We start from the raw sequence: 20,144 nt of genomic DNA, 5'->3' as shown, positions 1-20,144 counted from the left end.
CATGCCCCCAGCCCATACCTTGGCATTACCAGCTCTCCCACCCTGTCCTCAGGCTCAGGCACTGCCTAGTCTTCCCACCGCAGGGTGCCTCCTACTTCCCTCCCCAGCTCTAACCATCTGACACACTGTTGCCAGGGTAATCTCCCAAAGCAATGTTGTCTTCACCATTAAATACACACTTCTTATCCTGGTTCCAGTTTCTCTCTCACAGTTCCTCTTCAAACACCCTGCTGCTGCTGTTGCTGCTAAGTCGCTTCAGTCGTGTCCGACTCTGTGTGACCCCATAGACGGCAGCCCACCAGGCTCCCCCGTCCCTGGGATTCTCCAGGCAAGAACACTGGAGTGGGTTGCCATTTCCTTCTCCAATGCATGAAAGTGAAAGTGAAGTCACTCAGTCGTGGCCGACTCTTAGTGACCCCATGGACTGCAGCCTACCAGGCTCCTCCGTCCATGGAATTTTCCAGGCGAGAGTACTAGAGTGGGTTGCCATTGCCTTCTCCCCCAAACACCCTAAGACCTAGTTAACCTGAGTAACCTACTGTTCTCAATCACTAGTAAAGCCCACACCTTTGCTTAGTGGGCTCCCTATCCCTTCCTCCCAATCCTCTGTCAACACCTGATTTTTCAAAGTCCATTGCAAAGGACACACTTCCTTGGGATCTTCCTAGTGGAAGGCTTTTTCCCTCCACTGAAAACTGGAACAAAATACTGGGGGTACCTACCATGTTCCAGCTCCTGTGCTGGTCACTGGAGACACAGTTACAAGAAAGACATAATCCCTGTCTTCGTGAAGCTCCCAGTGCAGAGTTAAGATCAATTTTCAGCTCTGCCCATTTGTGATCTTGGGCAAAATGCCGAACCTCTCTGAACCTCTAATCCGAAAGACACAGTCGTCCCTCAAGGAATGCCACGAGGATCAATGACCTGGCCCCTATTTTAACCGTTGATGTGATTTTAACAGTCCTCTGCAGCCCCTCTTCTGTCCCTCCACACTCTTCCTGTCGTTTGGATTCTCGTCTCTTTCCTTTTTAGTGTGTGAGCTCACTAGAGGCAGGTGGTTCCTTCATCCCAGGGCTTGTTCAGGGCTCCAAACACAGTGGGGGTAGGATGGGCCCATCTCTCACCCCAGTTCCTCACCAGGGCTCCATATTCCCATCTAGAAAGCATCATAAGACTCTGCCCCGCAGATACTTCTGAAATCGGGACAGGAACCTTGCCTGCTCTGGCCCTTCTCCCCACATGCGAGGGGCAGAGGAGCACTCCGGCTCCTCAGGGCCACCTCCTCCACCCCGGCGGCTCCCCTACCGGCAGGGCGGTCAGAAGCAATCCACCAATCTCCTCAAGGTTGAGTTTCATCCTTTGTATAATAGAGGTGATGGTGATAATAGCACCACATTCACAGCTGTGAGAATTCTGTGAGGGAAACCCCATGTATAGAGCATACAGAAGATACCATAAAGGGTGACTATAATCGCTACTGATTGTGTTGACGGAGGAGAATAAGAGCGGGGTCACAGTTCTGTCTATAATTGTCCATGGGATGCCTCTTGTTTCCCTCGTCCGTGCAATGAGAGGTGAACGAGATTGTCTCTAAAGCTTCTCCCATATTTGCTCTCTGGGTCCCCACCGACCACTTCCAAGAAACAGGCCCTGGTGAAGAGCATCCAAGGGGAAGCATCCTGCCCAATACCGGCTGCCACCTGCTGGCTGCCTGGGCTCACTGCAGCTGGCCACTAAAGCAGGGCTTTCCTGCATCAAAAGCCATCCTTTTCTCCAGGTGAAGCCAGTTTCAGATTGAGGCACTTGGGAGAAACAGGGAAAGGTTTTATGAAACAAGGCGAAGGAGAGAAAATGCTCTGTGAGTTCCATCTGTTGAGATGCTCACAGATGCAGAGAGCTGAGGGCTCAGAAGGTGTGGCTTTGCTGGGCTGGGTGAGGGGAAGGGGAAGAGAGAGATGCTGACCGGTAGGCCTTACCTGGGGGAGGGCAGAGTTAAGGTGGCGCTGGAGCTGGTCTCGCTCATGCAGGGCATCCTGGAGCCGGCTCTGTGTCGCCAGCAAAGTCTCCTGACTCTCCCGAAGGGACTCTAGCAACTTCTCCCGCTCATCCAGCATGTTCACCATCAGCTGCTCAAAGTTGGCGTCAGCATCGGCTCCATGGGGAGGCCCCAGGGGGTCTCCCTCGTTGATTGTGGGCATCACTTCACACATGGTGGGGGTGGGTAGGGGACAGGGGAGTGGCTCACAGGGTTGGCACCTCCGGGAGTCTCAGTGGAAAGGTCTCACAGTGGGCAGTTTCAGGTGAGTGAAGAGGTGAGCAAGGGCTTCTCCATGGCATCAGTTGCTCTCAGTCTGAAAGGCGCCTGGTGCCCAGAGCGCCCCTGTGAAACGGAGTGGGCGGGCCGGGTTTAAGCTCTCTGGGCTGGGGCTGGGTACCCTGTGTCCCCAGACGAGGAGGAAGCAGCCGAGTGTGGCCATGACAGGCAGAGCAAGTAGGGCTCAGAGAGGACCCTTGTCTTAGACTCAGCACTGGAGCCTGGCAGAGTCCCAGCTGGGTCCACCGACAACCATCGTTTCTGGAGGGCCGTGGTCTGTTGGAGAAGAGACTACTGTGAGAAGCAGCTGAGCAGAGAAGGGCACAGAGGAGGAAGCGTGGGTGAGGGCAGAGAAGGCAGGAACCTGGACCAGAATGTGGGGGCGTGGGGGAGGAGCTGGGCAGGCCCCTCCTCCGGGCTTTCTCACTCAGATGGTGCCTTCCTTAGTTCTCCCAAGAAATGCACATGCCCGCTACTGCAGCTTCTGCTGCCAGCTTTCTCCACTCCCAGCTGTCAGAAGGGCAGCCGCAGTGGAGTGGCTCCCCCACCCACATGGCTTGCTGGCCAAATATAGAAATGATTCAGTAAGTGGCAAGGGAGCAGCCAGAAAGCGGCTAGAGTCCTCCCGAGTGGGGCTGCAAGTGAGAGGAGGAGAAACAGGGCCTCTACCTCACCATAGATTTCTCCTCCACATTCAGGCCAGGGTGAGTACAGAAGCGGTTACAGAGTTCTTAGTGGATATGAGTCCCATACAGAATAGACTACTGGGGTCACAGGAAACAGGGACAGAGTAGCTCTTACCCTGACCCCTGGTACAACATGGCTACCTGGCAAGGCCCAGGCTGGACACTGGGGCAGGCAGAGAACCCTGATCCGCTCCATGTCCGTCATTCTGGGAAGAGTCTCTGGATCAAGTCATCTCCTACTCCTGAACCCTGGAAGACAGCAGGCTTCCACTCTGAACTCATGAACTGCCACCTCTTGGCTGGAGAAGGGGCTGAATGAAGTGAAGGATCGGTCACGGGGAGTGGGGAGGGTTACTCTCCTAGGGCAGGACTTCTAAGGAGGGCCTCTGCTCATGTCTGGGAATCTTCTCCCTCCAAGTCATTGCCCGATGTTAGCACTGTCAGAAGCCACCAGCTAGGGTGGTTAACATACGCACAGCCTGGCAGTAACACCTTGAGTTTGGCACAGGGATGCCCAGTGGTCAGAGCAAAGGAAAGGTAACTGAGGAAGGCGGCAAACAGCTGAGGATTTCCGCCTGCCGTCAGCTTCCAGTCTCCCTGCTCACTGCTGGAAGGCTACCACCTAATCAGTTTTTAGAGGAAGCTGTCTTCAAAGCTCCTGTTCTAGGAGAGATGGGATGTGAGCCAGCCAGCACGGTGATAAGGACTCAGAGAAACCCCATAAATGGTGCTTTCCTTCCTTCCCTATCCCTTCTACATCTGGGAAACTCAGAGACAGCTTCTTGTCTACCCCTCTGGTGGCAGACTGGGAGGGTCAGCGAGAGGACAGGGAGCATCTGGACCCAGTGTGAAGTGAAAAGTCAGACACAGGAAGTCAGACACCCTGTGGCAGGGCTGAACCTAGCAGGAGAACCAAAAAAGGGCCAAGCCTCTTCTACCTGAATTCACCCTTACCCTCCCCCGCCCCCAGGAATGGGGAGAAACATGGGCCCAGATGGGATAAAAGTCAGAGTACGAACCAGAGAACTCCCAAGTCCCCCGCCCGGCCATTCCCAGCGGACCCAGTAGTTCAGGCAGCGTGTGGGTGCGCCCATGCGTGCACACAGATGCCCACATATGTATGTACACTGGCAGACACAGGATTTGGAGCCTGAGGACATACACATGTTCCCAGACACAGAAAATGGATACAAAATCTGACCCAGGGAGCCCTTCTCCAAACTGGAGAGCCACTGTAAAAGGGGGGATCCCACGAAGTGAAGAGTAGCACCCTGGTCTGCACCCTACGTTACCCCAATATCCCTGCTCCACAGAGTAGCTGGGAGCAGACAGGAGGAGTTGCTGCCCCAGTCCTGCCAGAGCAGTGGTCTCACTAATGCTAATAACAGCAATTCCCTGGACTCGCTCACCCTCCTCACCTGAAACGCTCCACTCTGTGAGATTTAAAGGCCACTGGCCCCACCATACCTCTCTAAGCTCATCAACAGCCAAGCCCTAATCCCTTCCCACTCTCCTGCCCCCACCCGAAGAAGAAGTGAGAAGCAGAAGAGAAGGCCAGTCTGGGGAAGGGGAGAAGAGAGCAGTGTGCTCCGGAGCACAGGGACTGGGCCCAGCAGCCCTCAGGCAGCCTGCAGCGCGACACACAGGAAGGAGCCCAGAGCCCAGACTCCCGAGCCCTGGGCTGCAGCCCTACCCCAGACTACCCGAGTGATCCTGGGCTTGTCTTGACTTACTGGGACCTCTGCTGTAAGACAGAACCCACGACCCTTATTCAGTTCACCTCAGAGGGATGAGCTCATAGATAAAGAACTGGGAAAGCAGAAAGCATCCCATGAAGGGGAGTATGAATTATGTTCAGTTCAGTTCAGTCGCTCAGTCGTGTCCGACTCTCCACGACCCCATGAATCGCAGCACGCCAGGCCTCCCTGTCCATCACCAACTCCCAGAGTTCACTCAGACTCATGTCCATAGAGTCGGTGATGCCATCCAGCCATCTCATTCTCTGTCGTCCCCGTCTCCTCCCACCCCCAATCCCTCCCAGCATCAGAGTCTTTTCCAGTGAGTCAACCCGTCGCATGAGGTGGCCAAAGTATTGGAGTTTCAGCTTTAGCATCAGTCCTTCCAATGAACACCCAGGACTGATCTCCTTTAGAATGGACTGGTTGGATCTCCTTGCAGTCCAAGGGACTCTCAAGAGTCTTTTCCAGCACCACAGTTCAAAAGCATCAGTTCTTCGGCATGGGCAAAGGTGGGCCTGTGGGTGGAGTTTTTAATGTTTCCTTCTAGGAAAGCGGTTGAGAGGTTCTCAGGAAGGGAACATAGGATCTCAGGCTGCCCACAGTGACGTGCTGGACATTTGGTCTGATTTGGCCTACCGAAATCCTCCCAGTCACCCTGGCAACTGAGAAGCTGACTTTGGTACCATCATCGCTTCCCCAGGTTCCTTCCAAACCAAGAGCCAGGTAGCCACTCCACTGCCCCTGGTGAAACGGCATCCCACAGAGCAGGCTGAAGATGTGCCCAGAGGTGCATGGCAGGCGGATGCCCCTGAGATGACTGTCCAGGACTTCCTACGGCTGCCCCCACAAACTGCACTAGCGTGGTGAGCAGACGGGGACTCATGAACAGCCCTATCAGGACACCTGGTTCTTTCTGGTTCCATGGACATCTTTAAATAGTGCAGTTATCATCTCAACCTAGCAGAAGCCTCAGTTCCTGCACAATTTCTAAGTAACTCTCACAGGTCAAAAGCTGCTGCTGCTGCTGCTGCTAAGTCACTTCAGTCGTGTCCGACTCTGTGTGACCCCATAGACGGAAGCCCACCAGGCTCCCCCGTCCCTGGGATTCTCCAAGCAAGAACACTGGAGTGGGTTGCCATTTCCTTCTCCAATGTGTGAAAGTGAAAAGTGAAAGTGAAGTCGCTCAGTCGTGTCCGACCCTTAGCGACCCCACGGACTACAGCCAACCAGGCTCCTCCATCCATGGGATTTTCTAGGCAATAGTACTGGAGTGGCTTGCCATTGCCTTCTCTGGGTCAAAAGCTACCAGCCCCTAAAGCAGACATATGTGAGGAGCTGTGGCGGTGAGGAGTGTGGGCAGGCTGTGACACAACAGAGGAGTGCCCCCAACCGAGCTGATGTGTGTGTGTGAAGTGGGAGGGGTCAGATGAGAACCAGGCCTCTGAGCTTATGAATACAGGAGAGGCAGACTCTGAAACCTCTTTGGCTCCCTAAAAATCACCCCCATCTTTTCCTAACAAACAGAAGGCATGGGCGCTTGGATGTGATGCTCTGGTTGACCACACACACATACACAGGCTGACTTCCCACCGCCCTACCAGATGGCAGGCCCCACCATGGTAAGACAGCTCAGCAAGGGCAAAGCTTCCAGGAGCTGTGCCCAAGTGTAAGTGTGCCAAGAGCCAGGCAAAGAGGGAGCTTCAAGGTGAGAGCCCCTTCAGGGCAAAGAGGTAAAAAAGGAAGGTCAGATACCACCCAATTGGAGGAAGGGTGAAGACCTGAGGAGATGGGGGAGAGTCACCTAGGAAAACAGTAACAATTATGAAAGCAGCTATGATTTATTCAGAATTTACCATGTGCCAGACATTGTGGCATCAATTGACACATAGGAACTTTACTTCTCCAGTTCCTTGCAAGGAAGACACAATTCTTCTCATTCCACAGATCTGAGAATTGAGACAAGTCATGCAATCAAGTCTATGTGGCTAGTAAGAAGAAGAGCTGGGATTCAATTCCAGTCTGCCTGACTCCAAAGAGGAGTAGAGGATGGAGGAGAGGGGAGTGGACCCGACTCCTTCAGGCATCCTGTTTCTTCCAAGAAGCCAAGGCACTTGGGCCCCTCCCCTTTCGCCCTTATCCAGGAGACAGCAGCCTAAGGGTTCGCTTGCCTCAGCCCTCCTCCACCAACCCTCCTCTAGCCCGAGCGAAGGCCTCTGCACAGCGGGCACCATGGTCATGAGGCACCACGTCCCCACTGGAAGTGACCTGTCTAGAGAGCCTCATCCACCACCTAAGCAAACCTCTCCCCCTACCCGCTGGCTGACTCTATACTGAGCTGTAAGGAGACTGCCTGAGTTTCCCGCACTACTCCTTATTCCCTATCCCCACAGGAACTAAAAAGGAGACATTCTTCCGAGCCCCCAGCCTCCTCCCTCTGGGGCTTTCAGACAGCATCCTCCCAGTGGAGCGCAGTCCAGCTCCCCACCTCTCTTTCCCTCTCATGCAGACGTCCATCCTCCCGCCTTGTCCCTCCTCCGATCCAGCCCAAGCCCCCACTCAGCCCCTCTCCAAAGCCCCGTCGAGCCCCCTTTCCCTGCTACTCCTTGTCTCTGCTCACAGTCAAGCTCCCAGAGTCCACCTATTGCTCAGGAGCTTTGAGCACCGCATCCGACCTGCCTCAGTCTCCTTTCCATATTAGTCTAAGGAACTTCTGATCACCCTTAAGCTCATCTTAAGCACCACTTCCTCCATGGAACCTTTCTGATTCCCTCCACACATAAGATTGGGGCACATCAATTCAACTGAAGACTCTAGAGTGAGAACCATAACCTAATTATCTTTGGACTCTCCAAAACTTACCGTGAGCCTGACATACATAGAGTTGAGTGGATACATGTGACAGAGTCATTCTAGGAAGTCCATCCCTGACCCACTTTAAAGAAGGGGAGTTCTAAAATAGAAAAAACTGACTCAAGGCCTGGAGCTAGGTTCACTTATCTTGCCCTCTAAAAAATTAAAACTTCTTTACAGCAAGATGGGGGCCACTCCTGCCTTAAAAGGCAGACTCTGGAGCAGGTTGCTGGACTGGCTCCTCACTCATGTGACTCTGGAAAGATACCTAATCTCTCTGAGCCTTGGTTCTCCATCTGTGAAATGGGGATGATAATAATATTCACCTCAGATAGCATATGTGAGAATTACTAGAGTTCACTCACATACACAAAGTGCTGACATCAGTGTCCATCAAACACTCAGTAAGTGTTAATTCTTAGCATTTCAGGCTCCTGAAGCATCTCGAGGCTGAGCCCACTCCAAATACAATAAGGAAACTAAAAATCTGTATTAGCTTGAGGAAGCCTTCCCAGAGGAAAAAAAAAAACTTTTAGAAAAGCTTTATTGGTAGTTTCTCACTGCTGGCCACAAATCCCTTCAAAAGCATCCAGTTCTCTGGGTCTCTAAAGGGCCAGGAATGAGACTTCCTCTCTCTGGGCTTCAGGTTCCCAAATCTGGGAAATAAAAGTCATAACATGTAACACGATCTAGTGATTTCACAGGTTGTCATGAGGGTCTCAGGAGTTAAGAGACAAGAAACTGTTCTGAGAAGTATAAAATGCTACTCAAGCACAGGTTACCACTGACTGCCAGCTTAAGACACGCAACTTCTGAATGTTGGCACAGTCAGCTGACACAGGAAGAGGCTGCTCTACCTGACAGGTTCCCCTGGGCCCATACCTGTGAAGCCCATCTCTCCAGCTGCTCCACAGCAGTTAGTTACAAGCCACCTCTTACTAAGACATGGTCTATCATTTGGGTAAGTAAAGAACTTTCTGTCCAAATCAGGACAGTGAATGGAGGCACTGTTAACAGCCGTACCAGGACACAGATATAAAATGCCACTGCCTCAGGCATGTCGAACCACATGGTCAACTCTCACTCCCACCACCCAGAGGGGACTAACGGCAGAGGCTGGGGCAGGAAGGAGGCCTGCAGGTCTCCGTGCGTCTCCCAAACAGCCCGCTTCTAAAGTAACCACAGTTAACAGCCATCACAGCGATCCATTTAAATTAAGCCAGGGGTTTGCAAGCTGGGCTTTTTCATAGAGTACCTTTGGGGCAGCCCAGCATGATAAAAAAAAAAAAAAAAAAAAAGGAAAGAGGTAAGACAAATGCAAAGGGCTCTGAACTCTCTTTCCTTTCTTTAATCTCATCAACTCCAAAGATGTGAATTTTACTGGACTTCTGATAAAGGTTTCATTTATATAAAAGGGCTCCAAGTCTAACAAGAGGTTAGAAGATCTCTGGTAAGTATTGTCTACAGAGACCTCTGCTAAAATAAACACACATTCTCTCAGAGAGGCAGCACATCAGTGCAACAGAACAAGAACCTGGGAAGGCTACACAGGAGACACCGGGGGGCCACATTCTAAAGGTCTAATGGTGGCGCTTTAGTTGCTCAGTCATATCTGACTCTCTGTGACCCCATGGACAATAGCCTGCCACACTCCGCTGTCCATGGCACTTCCCAGGCAAGAATACTAGAGTGGCTTGCCATCTTCTTCTCCAGCAGATCTTTCTGACCCAGGGATTGAACTCGGATTTCCAACACTGCAGGTGGATTCTTTACTGACTGAGTCACCAGGGAAGCCCCAAATGTCTAATAGAGATAATTTATTTACAAAAGTTAAGATAGGCTGCACCACTGAACATAGGGCCTGGCTTTGGCTGAATTTACATCGTAGGTACAGTAACCCTAACCATCTTCTGCTAATCAGAGCCACTGATTAACACATATATGTCCTCAGTCCACCCTGCTGGCTCAGTCAGTAAAGAAGTAGGGAGCTACCACATAGCAGAAAACAACTGTCCGGGGTAATAAGGAACAAGAACACACAGAACTGCCCAGAGAAACGAAGGCACAATAAAAAGGGTGCATTGCAGGTGGTCACAAAAGTGTGTGTGGGGGCAGGGGTATGTGCAGATACAAAATAGAATATGGTGGGGGGAGGCCTGTGTATTCACACAACAGAGTGTATACGTGTAGTCATGAGAATTTGTGGTGTAAATATGTAATCTTGAAAGAGAGATGTGCTTGTGTATATGTGACTGTATAAGAGTACAGCCATGAGAATGGGGTCCTGAGCCCATCTGCATGAGAGAACACGAGTGGGTATGTACAATGGTGAGACTGTGGATTTGTGTCATCACGACTGTATGTCAGGGCTCATGACTGGTCATGAAAATACATGTGTGTGCAATCATGAGAATGCATCTGGGAGTCATGAAATTATGTATGTTCATGAGAGCATATGGCTGCTGAGAGAGTTTGGCATGTGTGCATGATCATGAGAGCATATTGCTGATCATGAGAGAGTATATGTGGTCTTGAACTTCTGTGAGAATGTATGAGAGGGAAAGGAGGGAAGGATGAGAATAATAATGAAGGAATAAAAATTGTACTTGTTCATGTGCTCTGCCTCAAACAAGTACCAAAATTTTAGGGTACCACACAACTGGCCTAGTGTGAATTCAAGTCAAGGAACTAGGCTCAGTCCATCCTTCTACTTACCACCATCAGACGTTCACTGTCTAGCCTCCCAAGCCCAGGGAATCAGATATGGCAGCGGTCACCCCCTGAGTCTTCCAGAATGCTCACTCCTGAAAGAAGAGCCCAGGCCAAACTCCTTCCCTGATCTTCCTCTTAGCAGCTATCCTCTAAGCCAAACATAGGAAAATCCTCTTCCACAGAGCGGTGAGCGGGCCTGCATGGTGCTGGAGCGGCGAACGGCTGAGAGGAGATACCCCACGTCCGAGGTAAGAGAAACCCCTGTAAGACGGTACACACTGAGAGAAGGCATCAGAGGGCAGACAGACTGAAACTACACAGAAAACTAACCAATCTAATCACATAGACCACAGCCTTGTCTAACTCACTGAAACTAAGCTATGCTGTGTAGGGCCACCCAAGACGTACAGGTCGTGGTGGAGAGTTCTGAAAAAATGTGGTCCACTGGGGAAGGGAATGGCAAACCATTTCAAGATTCTTGCCTTGAGAACCCCATGACGGTATGAAAAAGCAAAATGACACAACACTGAAAGATGAACTCCCCAGGTTTGTAAGTGCCCAATGTGCTACTGGAGATCAGTGGAGAAATAACTCCAGAAAGAATGAAGAGACAAAGTCAAAGCAAAAACAACATCCAATTGTGGATGTGACTGGAGATAAAAGCAAGCTCCGATGCTCTAAAGAGCAACATTGCATAGGAACCTGGAACGTTAGGTCCATGAATCAAGGCAAATTGGAAGTGGTCAAACAGGAGATGGCAAGAGTGGATGTCGACAATTTAGGAATCAGCGAACTAAAATGGACTTGAATGGCTGAATTTAACTCAGATGACCATTATATCTATTACTGTGGGCAAGAATCCCTTAGAAGAAATGGAGTTGCCCTCATAGTCAACAAGAGTCTGAAATGCAGTACTTGGATGCAATCTCAAAAATGACAGAATGATCTCTGTTCGTTTCCAAGGCAAATCATTCAATATCATGGTAATTCACGTCTATGCCCCAACCAGTAATGCTGAAGAAGCTGAAGTTGAACATTCTATGAAGACCTACAAGACCTTTTAGAACTAACACCCAAAAAAGATGTCCTTTTCATTATAGGGGACTGGAATGCAAAAGTAGGAAGTCAAGAAACACCTGGAGTAACAGGCACATTTGGCCTTGGAGCACGGAATGAAGCAGGGCCAAGGCTAATAGAGTTTTGTCAAGAGAACGCACTGGTCATAGCAAACACCCTATCCAACAACACAAGAGAAGACCCTACACATGGACATCACCAGATGGTCAACACCAAAATCAGATCGATTATATTCTTTGCAGCCAAAGATGGAGAAGCTGTATACAGTTAGCAAAAACAAGACCAGGAGCTGACTGTGGCTCAGATCATGAGCTCCTTATTGCCAAATTCAGACTTAAATTGAAGAAAGTAGGGAAAACCACTAGACCATTCAGATATGACCTAAATCAAATCCCTTATGATTATACAGTGGAAGTGAGAAATAGATTTAAGGGACTAGATCTGATAGATAGAGTGCCTAATGAACTCTGGACGGAGTTTCATGACATTGTACAGGAGACAAGGACGAAGACCATCCCCATGGAAAAGAAATGCAAAAAGCAAAATGGCTGTCTGAGGAGGCCTTACAAATAGCTGTGAAAAGAAGAGAAGTGAAAAGCAAAGGAGAAAAGGAAAGATATAAGCATCTGAATGCAGAGTTCCAAAGAATAGCAAGGAGAGACAAGAAAACTTTCCTCAAGGATCAGTGCAAAGAAAGAGAAGGAAACAATAGAATGGGAAAAACTACAGATCTTTTCACAAAAATTAGAGATACCAAGGGAACATTTCATGCAAAGATGGGCTCGATAAAGGAAAGAAATGGTATGGACCTAACAGAAGCAGATGATATTAAGAAGAGGTGGCAAGAATACACAGAACTGTACAAAAAAGATCTTCATGACCCAGATAATCACGATGGTGTGATCACTCACCTAGAGCCAGACATCCTGGAATGTGAAGTCAAGTGGGCCTTAGAAAGCATCACTACGAACAAAGCTAGTGGAGGTGATGGAATTCCAGTTGAGCTATTTCAAATTCTAAAAGATGATGCTGTGAAAGTGCTGCACTCAATATGCCAGCAAATTTGGAAAACTCAGCAGTGGCCACATGACTAGAAAAGGTCAGTTTTCATTCCAATCCCAAAGAAGTTCAGTTCAGTTCAGTCACTCAGTCGTGTCCAACTCTTTGCGACCCCATGAATCACAGCACGCCAGGCCTCCCTGTCATTCACCAACTCCCGGAATTCACTCAAACTCATGTCCTCGAGTCAGTGATGCCCTCCAACCATCTCATCCTGTCATCCCCTTCTCCTCCTGCCCCCAATCCCTCCCAGCATCAGGGTCTTTTCAAATGAGTCAGCTCTTTGCATCAGGTGGCCAAAGTATTGGAGTTTCAGATTCAACATCAGTCCTTCCAATGAAGACTCTTCTCCAACACCACAGTTCAAAAGCATCAATTCTTCTGTGCTCAGCTGTCTTCACAGTCCAACTCTCACATCCATACATGACCACGGGAAAAATCATAGCCTTGACTGGACGGACCTTTGTTGGCAAAGTAATGTCTCTGCTTTTTAATATGCTATCTAGGTTGGTCATAACTTTCCTTCCAAGGAGTAAGCGTCTTTTAATTTCATGGCTGCAATCAGCATCTGCAGTGATTTTGGAGCCCAAAAAAATAAAGTCTGATACTGTTTCCACTGTTTCCCCATCTATTTTCCATGAAGTGATGGGACCAGATGCCATGATCTTTGTTTTCTGAATGTTGAGCTTCAAGCCAACCTTTTCACTCTCCTCTTTCACTTTCATCAAGAGGCTCTTTTGTTCCTCTTCACTTTCTGCCATAAGGGTGGTGTCATCTGCATATCTGAGGTTATTGATATTTCTCCCGGCAATCTTGATTCCAGCTTGTGCTTCTTCCAGCCCAGCGTTCCTCATGATGTACTCTGCACATAAGTTAAATAAGCAAGGTGACAATATACAGCCTTGATGTACTCCTTTTCCTATTTGGAACCAGTCTGTTGTTCCATGTAGAGTTCTGTTGCTTCCTGACCTGCATACAGGTTTCTCAAGAGGCAGGTCAGGTGGTCTGGTATTCCCATCTCTTTCAGAATGTTCCACAGTTTACTGTGATCCACACAGTCAAAGGCTTTGGCATAGTCAATGAAGCACTCATCTCACACACTAGTAAAGTCATGCTCAAAATTCTCAAAGCCAGGCTTCAGCAATACGTGAACCATGAACTTCCAGATGTTCAAGCTGGTTTTAGAAAAGGCAGATGAACCAGAGATCAAATTGCCAACATCCGCTGGATCATGGAAAAAGCAAGGGAGTTCCAGAAAAACATCTATTTCTGCTTTATTGACTATGCCAAAGCCTTTGACTGTGGGGATCACAATAAACTGTGGAACATTTTGAAAGATATGGGAATCCCAGACCTCCTGACCTGCCTCTTGAGAAACCTGTATGCAGGTCAGGAAGTAACAGTCAGAACTGTACATGGAACAACAGATTGGTTCCAAATAGGAAATGGAGTACATCAAGGCTGTATATTGTCACCCTGCTCATTTAACTTATAGGCAGAGTTCATCATGCGATACGTTGGGCTGGATGAAGCACAAGCTGGAATCAAGATGGCTGGGAGAAATATCAATAACCTCAGATATGCAGATGAAACAATCCTTATGGCAGAAAGTAAAGAGGAACTAAAAAGCCTCTTGATGAAAGTGAAAGAGGAGAGTGAAAAAGTTGGCTTAAAGCTCAACATTGAGAAAACTAAGATCATGGCATCTGGTCCCATCACTTCATGGCAAAAAGATGGGAAGATAGTGGCTGACTTTATTTTTGGGGGCTCCAAAACAAGTGCAGATAGTGACTTCAGCCATGAAACTAAAAGACGCTTAGTCCTTGGAAGGAAAGTTATGACCAACTTAGACAGCATGTTAAAAAGCAGAGACATTACTTTGCCACCAAAGTTCCATCTAGTCAAGGCTATGGTTTTTCCAGTAGTCATGTATGCATATGAGAGCTGGACTATAAAGAAAGCTGAGCACCGAAGAATTGATGCTTTTGAACTGTGGTGTTGGAGAAGACTCTTGAGAGTCCCTTGGACTGCAAGGAGATCCAACCAGTCCATCCTAAAGGAGATCAGTCCTGAGTGTTCATTGGAAGGACTGATGTTAAAGCTGAAACTCTGATACTTTGGCCCCTGATGTGAAGAGCTGACTCTTCGGAAAAGACCCTGTTGCTGGGAATGATTGAAGGCGGGAGGAGGAGTGGATGACAGAGGATGAGATGGTTGGATGGCATCACTGACTCAATGGACATGGGTTTGGGTGGACTCTGGGATATGGTGATGGACAGGGAGGCCTGGTGGTCCGTGGTCCATGGGGTCGCAAAGAGTTGGACACGACTGAGCGACGAACTGAACTGAAGACTCTCTATCATCCAGTACCCATGCCTACCTCCAATCCTGCCCCTACTTGGAATTGTAGGTTCCTATTTGAAAGGTTCTCTGAGGCCATGCAGGCCAATCTCCCACGCTGGGAGTGAGTTCTTCCCATAATATGCCTGACAGGTCAATCTTTCTTTGATTATCCTTCAGAAATAAAGAGCTCGCTACTAAATGAGGAAGCCCTCATTGTCCTAAGGAAGCTTTTTCTTAAAGTGAATGGAAACCTGTCTCTCCTGTAAAATGACAGTTATCTATCAAAGGACAGTGGCTATGAAGTCATGTCAGACATGCATTTATGAGAATAAATTTATCAGAATAAATAAAACTACACTGGCTGGGCAAAGTGAGCAAAAAATTGTTGTTGTTTAGCCACTAAGTTATGTCAGACTTTTTGCAACCCCATGGACTGTAGCCTTCCAGGCTCCTCTGTCCATGGGATTTAGCAGACAAGAATACTGAGCCACCAGGGAAGCCCAAGTGAGCAATAGTGGTCTCTTTGCAAACCAGCTATTTTCATCAGAGACTTAGCAATAAAATTATACTTGTAACTAAGTATTCTTTTAAATAACTATACATTATACATTTTTATAATTACTATATAATGTATACTGTATCTGTACATTAGTATTATTATTCAGAGATAGAAACCTAAACCACCTACCATACTTTATGGGAGATTAAGGAATTTTCCCTTTACTGACTATAGAATCTAATTCCTCCACTAATGGAACACCATTGTATTGGGTGCCCAGAGCATCTTCTGCTCCTGGTTAAAAATATCTTGTTGGAAGGCTTCACTGAACCCAGGGGATCTGCAGATAGACCTCTTTCATTCAATCCAATGATTACTATGAGTAGATTTCCTATTCTGCAATAGATTACTTTTTGTTATGGATACAAAAGGCAAGAAAGATACAATCTAAACCCTTAAGAAGTTCATAGCCTACTTGGAAGAAACAAAGACATATGGAGTAGCAGGTAATCAACTATTCAGTCTCTGGCACATCCCGGGCTTCAGTGCTGAGCACCACCTGCAGTGACCAACTGAGTTCACCGGTGACGGTTTCTCCCCCAGCTCTTTGGGAAGGAGGCAACCCCTGCCAAGGCCTCTCGGCCCCTGACTGACATGCAAGATGCTTCTCTGGACTAGAACTGACTTCACTTGGGGAAAACAGAAGGTGCTTGAGGGAGGTGGGGCTGCAGCTCCCAAAGCTCTCTGAAAGCAGAGCCACGAGCTGGGCAGCCATCATGCTTCTTGTGTGAGTGGTGAGCCAGCAGCCCAGATCCTCAGGTTCTGCCAGCCCTGGAATTTCATACGAAGCTGGCTTAGAGCTTGTTCCCTCAATGCTATTTCCCCATGACATTCTCAGTTTTCACAAGCCCCTCCCAGTTCAACAAATTCCTCTAGAAGGACCCCTCTCAGAGTCTGCCCAGCATCAGCACCCCTCTGAGTACTCCTTACTCTGCTGGCCATCTCAAGTGCCACACTGCTGGGAGCCAGCGCTGCATGCCCCCCAGAGCTAATCATATTTAGTGAGCTAGCCAGAGGGGGACATATGGTGACTTCATGCAGCTGCAATATATACTTGTCCCTCCCTCTGACCCCACTCCCTCTTCTCTATTTCTCCCAATTCCCTACCCAGAGCCTAAACTCTGAGGCAGCACCCTGCTCCCTATCAGCTTCTCCTCTACAGCACACACACACACCACACATAACTCCATACCACTTAGAAACCACACCGTGTTTCTGTATCAACTCATCCAAGGGCATACAGCCACAGAGTACAGTATCCCCAGCACAGAAAGACGTCAGTTGTCTCCCCCATATCCTAAAACCCCATTGGCCTCCACCTCTCTGGCCCTGCTGAGTTTTCACCATGCTTCACTGCCCCCAAAGCTGACTGCTCTCCCTCTCCCCTAGCTCTCACCCTGCAGTCCTCAGTGGCTCTGAAAGGACCCACAAGCAATACCTGACAACTATTTCCAGCTCTAAGATTTCAGCAATCAACTTAGAGAGGAGACCCAGCATCCTGGCTCCCTGCCCTTCCCTGCCTAGCCAATCCCTCCTTATCATCTAGCTGCAAGAGCTTCCTTATATATGCCACAGTTCTGGCATCATGACAGGCTCAGCAGCACATGCCCTGATACCACCGGATGAGATTTCCTTTTCACATCCCCACCCCCATCCCATCCCCATTCTTCTATCTTTCAGAGATGGTGTCTCTCATTGTGGAGGGTGTCTAGTGCATTCTTGGCCTTCAATAACCATTGTGCCATTCACTGTCTGATTATCTCACGGTACTTCTTAATCCAGGCAGCCTCCTCACATCTCAGGGCAAAATCCCAGAAAACAGCCAAAGGAAATCATTCAAACGCTTCCTTTTTGAGGTAGCTTTCCTTGGGACTTCCTGGCTAATTATTAGTGGCAGAGGGTGGATAGGTTGGAATCCAGGTAAGATGGTTATTTAAAAGGATGTGGACCCGGATCTTTTCATAATCCAATACCAGTGTAACAAAATTGGTGCTGGTGGGGGGGGAGGAGGAATGGAGCTGTTAACAGGGGGTCTGCTGTTTGTACCTTTCAGGTGCTCCATGGCCCTACATTGTCTTCAGAAGACTTAGCATCTAGCATGGTGTCTGGCATTACAGTAGATGCCCAATTAATATTTGTTGGATGTTGAACAAAGTACTAGGTACCAGTTCCAACTGGGAAGATTGAGGGAAGAACCCAAAAGGGTTACTGGAGGCGCCCCTTAAGATCCCACCAGGAGAGGGTCTCCATGCTAAGGACAGTGTCCTCCTCAACCACTTGCTCACGAGGACAGCAGTCTCAATGACCCCACCCCTCTACCAGCATACCTGTCCTTAACATTGGCACCCCCTTCTCAAAACAAAACAAAAAACCCAGCCACATGATGTTTCCAAGTTCTTCAACCAGACCTCTCTTTTCCCACTCACAACCAATCTGTACTGGAAAACATTTCAATTGCGCAGTGGAAAGTCAATTCCCCACTCTTACTCTCCCCGCTCAGGAATCTCTACCCAGCCATATTCTATGGTTGCTGCCACCCTGAACCCCACCTTCAACAGACCTGCGACTGGCTGCTCCTTCCACTGCCCCGGCCCTGGCACTGCAGAATGCGGACATCTCCGGCACAACCCGAGACCGGCAGTGAGAGCAATGGAGAGTGAGCGGTATGAAGACGGCCGAAATGAGCGGCGTGGGGGCGACAAGAGCCCCTGGAAGGACGAGGACAGCACGCTTGGTGCCAAAGCAGCGGAGCTGACCCCGGCGCTTCTTCTCTGACTCTTCCGCATGGGAGACGGGGGCGCAGTCCACCCAACTCCCCCTGGGAGACTTGCCAACTCAGATTCCCCGCCCCGAGCTGATGGAGATGAGGGCGAACTCCAAGCCCTCCCCGCAAGTCGGGCATCGTCCCCTCATCCTCAAGGGCACAGGGCACTGCAAAGGCTGGTGAGGAGCAGCAGGAAAAGTATCTACCGGAGAGACACGTTTGAGTAAAAGGTGCTGTTTCCCAAGAACCGCTAGACTGAGACCTCCTTCCCAAACTGAGGGGAGCTGGAGGTGGGAAAAACAGACATCTCTCCCGACCTCGGGCTCTGGAGGCCCACCTGCCTGCACTCACCGAAGGCCGGGCAGCTTGGCTCTGCGCAGGAAGCGGCCCCGGCCTCGAGTCGCCGGACTTGTCCTCGCGAGCGGAGCAGGCGCGGAGGCAGCCACAGCCTTCCCGAGCCGAAGCGCCCCGCCTCACGCCCCGCCCTCTCCCTCCCCGGACGGCCCCCGCCCCACCTCAAGGGCGGGGCTGACCGGCCCCTCGAGGCCACGCCCCCGCCCTCCCTCCCTCGTGACGTGGAGCCGCTTGGGGCTGCGCGCCATCTTGGGTCGGCCGGGAGAGTCTCTCGTGAGGTGGCGGGGAGCCAGGTTTATACCCAACGCCAGTCAAGTTTTAGGGCCCAAGGGAGCCCTGCCTCCATCCCAGTGAGGTGCAGCACGTATCCCTTTGAACCTACCTTTGTCTCTAACCACCTCCTCCCTAAATTGGTCTCAGTACTGGCCTTTAATTGTTTGCCACTGATTTGTGGCCTTTCACACTGTTGCCCATTCATTACTGGTCCTTTGGTTGCGCCCATCTTTCAAGTGGAGAAACTTGAAAGCCAGATAAATTTCCATGCTGCACGCTTAAGTGAATTGTCGCTTGCCTGAATTCAGTTGGCTGTGCTAACACTGTTACTATAAAATGAAATGTTTGTCTATAGTGGGAAGAGTTTTAAATGCCAAAAATCATAGCAAATTCTGGTTAAATCTGACCATTTTCTTTTAATTGCACCGTACCCTGCACCCTGTGACAATTACTGCATCTTTCCCATCTGGTTTGTGAAGTTTCATCACAGTGCCCACTCAGTCCTTTACAGTGCCCAGTAAGCACTGCTAGAAATGTAAGGATTCTACACATGCAGTGTCTACAGACTTATAAACACACAACTTCTGTATCAGCAACAAATGCTGTAGTTGAGATCAACGGCACGTATAACCATTTTTGTTTCTTTCCTCCAATATATTCACCATTTGGCTTAATTCTATGTCATTGGCAGAAGGCAGGAAAATCTGAGTAATTCTGACTTACTTGAGGGGTAAGAAATGAACCTAAATATTTTGTCTGACCCTCCAAGCAAATTCAAGGTACGGATTTAAAGAAGTGGAAAGTACATAGCAGTTTTTATAAAAGTAGTCCAGAAAGTTCCAATTCTTCTCCAGATGGTTTCGGTTCCCATTAAAAGGAAATCCCTGAGACACTTTATATCCTTTCACTAAAATACAACTCAGTCAATGCAGAGGGAAGGCTAAAGCGTGTAAACTTTGATAACATACTTTACCAAGTGTTAATGTTTTACTAAGAGAACAGCTGAGGCAATATTTAATGTTGTGTCTATCATACCATGGAGGTGATACAAAAACCAGGAAGTTCAGTCAGTACACAGTTATTAAGCCAATTTTACTTCACTCCCCTTTTAAAAGTACCTCCTAAAGAGGGGACACAAAATTCGCTAGGTATCTCCCTTCTGCTCCACGGCGTCTTATAAGGACACTAGGAACTCTCCTTCTGCCTCAGAGGCAATTTTTGATTGTAGAGATCTCTAAGGTGCTTATTGTCCTTGGGTTTTTATCATTTAAATGCCTAAATTCTGTTTTTCACTGACCTAGCTCACTTTCTGCATGAACAGCTTTAGTACCCACCTCAGTGTGGGGTAAGGTTAGCTATTAGCAGCAGTATTAAGCAGATCCTTCCTAAGAATACTGTTTAAATAGCAGGGGGT

General features: G+C 49.0%; 1 protein-coding gene across 10 annotated transcripts in view; it reads right to left on the bottom strand.

Annotated features, from left to right (window-relative positions):
• Window positions 1-18,578, bottom strand: part of PPFIA4 (PPFI scaffold protein A4) — a 55,991-nt gene extending 37,413 nt beyond the window's left edge. For 9 of the 10 annotated variants that reach the window (XM_088845089.1, XM_088845092.1, XM_088845091.1 and 6 more), the window contains exons 1-2: window positions 18,455-18,578; window positions 1,977-2,590 (exon numbers count right to left, since the gene is read on the bottom strand). In XM_088845089.1, coding sequence (XP_088701215.1) covers window positions 1,977-2,210 — 234 coding nt within the window. In that variant the 5' untranslated portion in view covers window positions 2,211-2,590; window positions 18,455-18,578. Of the gene's footprint in view, window positions 1-1,976; window positions 2,591-3,141; window positions 3,968-18,454 lie in introns of those variants that run through there. The other variant, XM_088845090.1, reaches the window with a different exon arrangement.
• Between the last annotated feature and the right edge of the window lie 1,566 nt (window positions 18,579-20,144).

The sequence above is a fragment of the Moschus berezovskii genome, chromosome 17 (genome assembly GCF_049115385.1).
Source record: "Moschus berezovskii isolate FMDL1 chromosome 17, NW_MosBer_1.0, whole genome shotgun sequence".
NCBI lineage: Eukaryota > Metazoa > Chordata > Mammalia > Artiodactyla > Moschidae > Moschus > Moschus berezovskii.
Note: the sequence above shows the minus strand (reverse complement) of the source record. Positions and strands in the feature narration are given on the sequence as shown.